We start from the raw sequence: 9,061 nt of genomic DNA, 5'->3' as shown, positions 1-9,061 counted from the left end.
CCCTGCTCCAGTGCCTGCCTCCGGGCCCCTGCTCCAGTGCCTGCCTCTAGGCCCCTGCTCGAATCCCTGCCCTGATGTCCCTCCGTGATGTGGGACTGTAATTCGGGAGCATAAGCCAAAGAAACCCTTTCCTCCCTGTGCTTTTGGTCTTGAATTTTTATCGCAGCAATAGAAAGCAAACTAGGACATGGTGTCAAAATAGATTTTATTTTTACTTTTTTTTTTGCATATATATATTTCAGAGCCTGCTGAATGGCTTGATGTGTTCCAAGCCAGAAGACCCCGTAGAGTACTTGGAAAGTTGTTTACAGAAAGTCAAGGAGCTAGGAGGCTGTGACAAGGTCAAGTGGGACACATTCGTCAGCCAGGAGAAGAAGACGTTACCACCGCTAAATGGAGGACAGTCACGGAGATCCTTCCTCCGAAACGGTAACATGTGTCCAGAATGATGGGTATCTCACGGGAGAGCAGATCTCTTTAAAATACACCGTGCAGACTGGAGAGAGTGCTGTTAATGATCGGATTTATAAGTGTTTTGGGAGGATTTATCTTTTTCTGCTACTAATTCTCATCACCTGCGATAAGAGGAAGACAGCAACACACCATTGTCTGGCAATCTTCTGTAAATGTAATGAAAGTTTATATTGCTAAACTCATTATTTTGCAACATAAATTACATTTAAGAATGTTGGTTTTATTTTTAACATTGAAAATAGGCTTTTCCCGAATACACAAGTAGAATGCAGATAAAATTAGTAGTTATTATATAACAACTCAACATTTTTCTATTAGTCAGAGTCTTGGCTTGCTAATATTGCTTCCAAGTACAGAGTACCTATTAGTGTGTTTTCATAAGTGTATGGATGGTTTATCAGGGTTAATTTAATAAAGATTCAACTAAGTGACCACTGAATATAGTAGATTTGTCATTTGAGTCAAAGACACAGAAATAAACTCGTTGACTGTGTCAGGAACAGTTGAGAACTGGAAGCTGTGGTGTGTGGAGCTGATTTACACTTTTGCAATCTCGTTTTCAAGTGTGTGTTAAAAACATGGGCCACTCAGCCTTCTCTGTGCAATGAAGTTGTAAGTATAAAAGTCTGTAAATGCAGAATTAATTCCAATCAGGGAAGGTAAACTAATTCTTTTCCAGTGGCCGAGACAATTATACTTTGAAATTTTAAACTATGTTCAAAATTGTTCTACAGCGAGGTTGGAAAAAATGGCTCAGTGATTGAGACTTCTGCTTACTCTTCCAGAGGACTGAGTTTCAGCTCCCAGCACTCATGACTGGCTACTCACCACTGCCTAGATTTCCAGCTCCAGGGGATCTACTGCCCTCTTCTGGCCTCCACAGGCACCTGCACTCACATGTGCATATCCCCCACAAACATACACACATAAAGAAATAATAAAATAAAATTTAAACATTCTGTCTCATAAAAGTTTCAGCCACACCAAGAGGTCAAAACAAACTTTCTTTGCAGTAAATAAAAGGAGGAAACAACTCTTAGTATGTGTGACCACGTTGGTCATGACCCAGTTAGATTTTATTTGAGTGTGGTGTGGGAGAAAGTCATGGTATACTAATTTTTAAGAAACTCAAGAAGGGGAAAGTAGAAATATCATTCCCTGAAAGACCTCTCCAGAGAGAGAAATATCTTTCCTTATCCACACAAGTGCGATTATGCTGCTAATTATATTTCTGTTAATCATTAGACAGACTTTTCTATGGTTTGTGCTCAAGAAAACTTTACACTTTGCTGTCCTATACCTGAAATATATGCTAGAAGGATACAGAATATTTTTATAAATTCATTTATTTTATAATTACAAATTTTTATGTTATAAAGTGATTTGTGCTTTTATCATTTGTATTTTTTTGTTTGCTTTGTTTTTGTTTTGTTTTAAAATGCTGGGGACTTGGATTCAGGACCTCATGCAAGAATGAAAAGCACTCTAACAACTGGGCTGTGGCTCCACTCCTTCCTAGACATAAATCATACTTGGTGGGATAGATTGCTACATTCAAGAACATTTCTAACTGTCCCATAAACTTAAAGATTTCTAGAAATAGAATGATTCATCATTTTTTTTGCAAACATGTTGACAATGGGATATTAACATGCAGGTATCTTGACGAATTATTGTGTGGCATGAAATATTTCATCGTCTAAGTGAATCACTGAAATGAAAATACCATAAAACAAAGGCAAACAATAAGCAGACAGATCTTTAAATTATCGCATTGTTAAGGCAAAGCAGGTTACTATAGTCAGTGCCTTTTCTGAGACAGCCTTTCCCCACAGTTTCTAAAGACTGTCTGCTGCCATCTGAAGACTCCTTTACTTTGAGTGTGGTGTGGGAGAAAGTCATGGTGTGCTAATCAGAGTCTAGGAAGTCAGAGGTCAAATGATCCCATGTGCTGTATCAACAGAGAACAGGAAGTCCCAACCTGATGAGCACTGTGGGAGATGCCGCATGTGCTGTGCTTCGGTTTCCTCAACTATTGAGAGCCCTTATGGAAGGCCGGGGAGCTGCCGGCCTCTTCCTGTAGGGTTATTTGCAAGTTAGGGTTCTCTGCTTCCTTGGTGACATCACAACACCTGTGATGAGTAAAGAAACTATAAACTGACAGTGGCAGATATCATCTGTCTGTCTGTCTGTCTGCTGTCTGCTGTCTGCTGTCTGCTGTCTATCTGGGGCTTGCCAGATCTGTCTCCTGGACCACTGGGCGTGTATGGTTTCTATTTCTACTCTTCAGTTTAATGTTGCAAGTCCCAAGTGGGATCCACTGCCTCTGTCCCGTCACCTCTGTTTGTTCTAACTTCTGAATCTTTCTCTTCTGCAAATCCTTTTTGATGACTCCAGCCCAGACATGTTTATCTTCTTGATATCCTATGGAGTTTACCAAGAAAAACTTGAACCATGGCCTTTCAGCCTGGTGGGCACGTGGCTGTCAGATTAAAACACGTATGTTTAGAATGACTAGAACTGAGGAGACAGTTACAATGTGGCCTCCTACTAAAAATCACACCCCCCAAACACGCACACATACATACAGATACACTTGGAGGTAAAGGTCAAATGCTTGTTGCCAGTATAGAATAGACATAACATTAAATCTTCACGTTAACATTGCAAGTCAACAAAATCAGAGATACTCATGTTAGTTACTTACTGCTCTATTGCTGACAAGAGACTCCACAACCCAAGGCAACTCTCATAAAAGAAAGCCTTTAATCATTTAACGGAGGGTCTTGCTGACGGTTTCAGAGGACTAGTCCATTGTTACGGCAGGGAGTGTGGTGGCACACGGGCAAGCATGGTGCTGAAGAAGTAGCTGAGAATTTTACATCCTGATTCCCAGGCAGCAGGAAGACACTGGATGTGGCATGGACGTTTACAACCTCAAAGCTCAAGTCTATGGTGCATTCCTCCAACAAGGCCACACCTCCTGATCCTTCCCAAAGAGTTCATCAACTGGGAACTAAGTATGCAAATAAATGAGCCTACGGGGGCCGTTCTCACTCAAACCACCACAGAACTAAATATTGAAAATTAAGGATACCATGTCAAAAGGTGCTACAAGCTAAATATTTGATCTTTATGCCGCTAAACACTTTACTGGATCCCAGAGTAAAGGCACGTCTCTGTTTGTAGAGAAGATAGAGTTCATTCCACATAGGCACTGAATCCCTTGGCAGCTGGGTAAGGTGAGGTTATGTTCTCAAACTCCAGGATAGCGTGGCAGAGGCTGTGATGTAAAATGAAGCCATGCTGGAGAAAGTCACTCCTTTTCAATGCAGGTGGCCCAGTCTAGCCATCCATCTGTATCAATAAAGTTTTATTAGAACACTGGCCCCTCATTCACGTGTGTATTGTCAATGACCATATCCATGCTACCGTGGGTGTTGAGCATGAGACAGTGTGGCTCTAAAAGTCTGAGTCACTGGCCACTGAGGAAACCTTTCAGAGAATGGCTGGTTGAAATAATTTCCCGTACTAATCGGTCAACTGTGGAAAGTGTGTTGCTCTGCTTTGGTTTCTCCCTTACAAAACTGTCCTACTCTTTTGCAGTCATGCCTGAAAATTCAAACTTTCCATATCGGCGGTATGACCGGCTCCCTCCAATCCACCAGTTTTCCATAGAGAGCGACACTGACCTGTCCGAGACCGCGGAACTGATAGAAGAGTATGATGTTTTTGACCCGAGTAGACCTCGGCCGAAAATCATCCTTGTCATAGGTATGACAGCAGGCGTGGTGGTTTTCCGCTAATACTAACTTTGTTCGTCACTTTATGTTTCAGAAACAATAATTAGGTAGCAAATCTGCAAATGTCCAGTTGGATAATAACAAGCAGAAACTTCAAGGGATGGCATACGGAAACAGTTGAGAGCACTTTTCAATAAAGCAGAATTAGAATTCTGTTTAACGCTTATTTCATATTCTTGAATTCCCATTAAAACATCACAGTACTTCTCTATAATGAATTGCAAACGATATCTCCAAGATTCTATGAAGCTGCTGCTTTCTTCATTTAAATGTTAATGTAGATAGTTAGCCAAATAGATATTTCCTTTTAAAATGAAAATATCTCTTTAAGTGGCAAATAAAAATTTTATTCCCTAGAAACCGGAGAAGGAAAACAAATAATAATGTACTGGAAGTATTCATATGAGTGCAAAGTAATGCCTATAATAAAGAACTGTTTCCATCTTATCAACAAGCAAGTGTAAGAGAGTGGTGCGTTACACCACTTGTGGTCATTCTGCCAAAAGCAAAGATAAAAGCGCTGTGAATCTTGTGCTTGATACAAAAATATACGCCCAATTCTGTCTCACAAGGAATAGATACTGAACATGTTTTAAGTAGTTTAGGCGAGGAAAGTATTTTTGTTTTGCAAATATATGTGTGTATGCTTTGTGTGGAAGTATGTGGTATGTGTAAACAGATGGTTGTGCATGCATGTGTGTGGCTTGGTGTGTGTTTGTGCTGTGTATGTGAGCGTGTGTGTGTGTACACAGATGATGATGCATGTGTGTTCATGTTGTGTCTGTGTGTATGAGTGTGATGTGTATGGAGATGTGTGTGTGTATACAGATGACTGTGAGTGTGTGTAGAGGACAGAGATCAATCTCAGGTGTCATTCCCCAGAAGCTGCCCCCTTGCTTTTTGAGACAGAGTCTCTCACTGTCTCAGAGCTCTCCAAATAGGCTAGGCTGGCTGGAGAGTGATCCTCAGAGAATTGCTGACTCCACCTCCCTAGCCTTGAGACTATTCATCACTGTGTCCAGCTTTTGACATGGGGTCTGGGACTCAGATCCTGCATAGCAGGCACTTTGCTGACTCAGCCATCTCCACAGCCACACAACGTGTATGTGTTGATTACTTGCAAATTCTAACTTTCTCAAAAATCTGTGACATCATGGGAGACCTCTGAGTATACAACAGTCTTTGTCCCATGTTGTCATCTCCCAGGAGAATAGTAGCTATCACGGATGAATATCTCTTCCTGTAAGGTCATAGTTTTGCCTATTTTGAATGACAGGTGGTCCAGGAAGTGGAAAGGGTACTCAGAGTTTGAAAATCGCAGAGCGGTATGGATTCCAGTACATTTCTGTGGGAGAATTATTAAGGAAGAAAATCCACAGTGCCAGCAGCAACAGAAAATGGAGTCTGATCGCCAAGATAATCACCAACGGGGAGCTGGCCCCACAGGTACTACCGCATGATTGCCTTCTCTCATGTAAAAATTAATTGCTCCTGCCTGGGGTACACTGTGGATTTTCATCTTTGTATTAAAGGAGACAACAATTACGGAGATAAAACAAAAACTGATGCAAATACCTGATGAAGAAGGCATTGTTATTGATGGATTCCCAAGAGATGTTGCCCAGGCTCTGTCTTTTGAGGATCAGGTAAGAATATCTCCTAGCCTTTTTTTTTAACTTATCTCTTCTGTCCACTATCTTTTATCTATCTATCTATCTATCTATCTATCTATCTATCTATCTATCTATCTATCTGCCTTTCTGCCTATCTATCTATCTATCTATCTATCTATCTGCCTTTCTGCCTATCTATCTATCTATCTATCTATCTATCATATACATGTATGTGTGTGTATCCATGTATGATGTTTGTACAGAACAAGAATCCTGCATATGTCAGACAACTTTTTTACCACTGAGGGCATAGCCTAGCCTTATTGCTATTAACTGATTTTTTTTAAAGTCCCATTTTTTACTTAAATTTTTGGGATTAAACAAAAACAAATATGAACAAAGATTTCTTGGCAGCATTTCTGAATTCTGGTCTAAAATAGGCAAATCCATCCATGTGTGTTGGCAAAGGATGTTTTCCCTTGGCAGATGTTTAAAAATTGAAGACAACATCTGCCAAAAAGAAACATAAAGATTGATGATAGAATTTATTAATTTTATTTAAAAGTGTAGTTTTTTATAAACTTTATTTCAAATACTTGCTCTAGGATGCTTTTTTTAATGTTTAATTTCTTTAAAATAAGTCTCAGTCAGTAATGTCCAGGGATGGACGTGGGATTACGCTACACCATGATCCTTGTTGGTTAAAGAAGGCCTCTCTACTGGGTCAAGAAATGCTGGGCTTCCTATGTTAAGATGCTGTTCAGCTCCCAGAGTGTACTCGAGTGGAGTAAATTATGCTTTCTTAGCATCTACTGAACCTGTCCTAAATGAGCACAAAAATTGAACTACTGTGTCTATTCATCTTTGAAAAGACTCATAAGCCAGAGCGGTATTTTCATTGCCTAGAATCCTGGAACAATTCTTTTAGAATATGCTTTTCAGTTAGAGCAGAGGGAGGGAAAGAGGGACATGCAGACATGGCTCCTCCCATACAGGGAGCCACACACAGCTCTCCTGGATTCCTGTCAGTCTCGGTCCTCACTCACACTTGGCATGTGCCAAGAGCTTTGGGAACCTAGCAAGCAGATCCTTACAGCATGGTCTACTGACACTTCTTGTTCCCTGTCACACTGGATAAAATCCAGTATCTTCCTAAGCTTACATCTTAGCATCCTAGAGTTTCTCAGACATGTTGGCTGTGCAGTGGTACCTGAAGTTGATGCTGCAAATGATGCTATGGGAGTTCAGTGGATGCAGAGGCAAAGCTGAGAGGTTTATGTAAAATGTCAGGGTTGGTCCCACCCACCCTCCTCACGATGTGTAGGTGGAGGCTACTGCAGTATATCTTTCTATTTTTCCACCTCTGACATCAAATGTGCAAGTGTTTCCACATCAGTTCTATATCACCAACTGAGCATCCAGGAGTTTAATTGTGCTTAATCATTAAGCATCCAGAGTTAGCCCAAACTCCAGCAGCTCCCTGTACTTAAAAGAGAATGACTGAAAAAAATGGAGGTCTCCATGCTTCCCTTCACTAGTTTAAGAAGTTACTGGAAAGACTGAAAGAACTCAGAAAAATATGTGGCTTTCATATCCTGGTATATTATAAGGACACAACATAGGAACAGAGGCATAGGGCAAGGACTGTCAGGAGAAGACAGAGCTTCCTAGTTTGTGCACCAAATTGTGTACAAGTCCTGGAGACTTCAAGAAAGTTTTAATAGCCTTATCTCCAACCTCTCCCTCCTCCCTGGGTATTATGAGGCAGAGTAGTTGCCACCACTCTCTGTCCCGAGTCTACCTGAGACCTTCTTCATGGTCACCTCATCAGTATAGACACACTGCTTTCTGATGGGTTCTTAGGAAGAGCCAAAGACATGCCCATCATGAAATTCCAACAGCTCTGTGCCGGAAACAAAGGCTGTATGTTTTTATTAAGCCACACATCATGCTTTTCTTTAGTACCTTTAAAAATTGATTTATTTAATTCAACTCATTTTAATGGAAATACACACACACACACTGAAACAACAACACACAAAGATAATTCCATTTCCCTCAAGATTTCACACCACAGATCTAAGGTGTAAGAAGGGCTGTATTTCCAATGACAGCCAGATATGGTACCAGCACAGCTATTTTGATAAAACACCCAACAATTGCCTGGCTCATAGAACAAAGAAGAGTGATTTTTTTCCCTTCACCTTAAGGAATTATAAACATTGAAATTGTTCAAGCAGCTTTTTTCCTTTAAGGGACCATGGCTCCCACCTTGGTGTTACTCTTCCATGTAGGATGCTACCATTATCAACTGTGTGCTAGGAGGGTTGTCATCACATACAAGTTCTAGATGGCCTGTTGGGAAAATAACAAGAAAGGTCTAAAGTCCCAGGTCAGAAAATGACACCAAGCCCTTGTGCTTACTGGTGCTGTTCACACCCAGCCCTTGTGCTCACTGGTGCTGTTCACACCCAACCCTTGTGTTCACTGGTGTTATTCACACCCAGCCCCATTGCTCACTGGCATTGAGAATTTGGCCATGGAGAAGAGTGGGAAGTGTGTTCCACCGGGACAGATGGGTCAGCAACAACTTCATGACTGGGAAGTTTTCATCTTGTACAAATGGCCAGACAGAAGTCGGTGTGCTTCCTTCCTCCCACACACAGCACACCACCACTCAGCTTGGTGAGCGCCTGAGCATGTTCTCAAAGCTCAGCACCCCAGGTGCATTGACAGTTCCATTCCCTAGCTCTGGCTTTGCTTCTCATACTCAATTAACTGCAACCCTAAAGTCAATTTCTCTTCCCTCTCACCACTAAAGAACTAGAGGCACAAGAGCAGGCTAGGTAAAATAAAGCCTCCCTTAAGAGGAGAGAAACTGAGGACATGTGCTGAAGACACAGAATCAGGTGCACTTGGTGAGTAAGCCCTGTGGGAGGATTGTAGGGCGCCCAGCACAGGACCTGTTTCTGGTCCCACATTCACATCAGCTGAGCCCGATGATTGTCATTACTGTCTTCTGAGGCTTACGCCTCTGAAGTCTTCCCTGTTCCTTACCAATGTAGAAGAGGGTGGAAACAGGCTTGTGTTCACCTTGGGAAGCCATTTTCCTCTTTGAAATGATTTTATTGATGTGTAGACATGGGTCTTTATTGATGTGTAGACATGGGT

General features: G+C 41.4%; 1 protein-coding gene across 1 annotated transcript in view; it reads left to right on the top strand.

The window, feature by feature from the left end:
• Positions 1-9,061, top strand: part of Ak5 (adenylate kinase 5) — a 178,345-nt gene that overhangs the window by 7,860 nt on the left and 161,424 nt on the right. The window contains exons 2-5 of the mRNA XM_028754291.1: positions 243-429; positions 4,081-4,248; positions 5,554-5,723; positions 5,810-5,923. Of these exons, the coding sequence (XP_028610124.1) occupies positions 243-429; positions 4,081-4,248; positions 5,554-5,723; positions 5,810-5,923 (639 nt within the window). The remainder of the gene's footprint in view (positions 1-242; positions 430-4,080; positions 4,249-5,553; positions 5,724-5,809; positions 5,924-9,061) is intronic.

The sequence above is a fragment of the Grammomys surdaster genome, unplaced genomic scaffold (genome assembly GCF_004785775.1).
Source record: "Grammomys surdaster isolate TR1022 unplaced genomic scaffold, NIH_TR_1.0 125996, whole genome shotgun sequence".
In the NCBI taxonomy this organism is placed as follows: domain Eukaryota; kingdom Metazoa; phylum Chordata; class Mammalia; order Rodentia; family Muridae; genus Grammomys; species Grammomys surdaster.
Note: the sequence above shows the minus strand (reverse complement) of the source record. Positions and strands in the feature narration are given on the sequence as shown.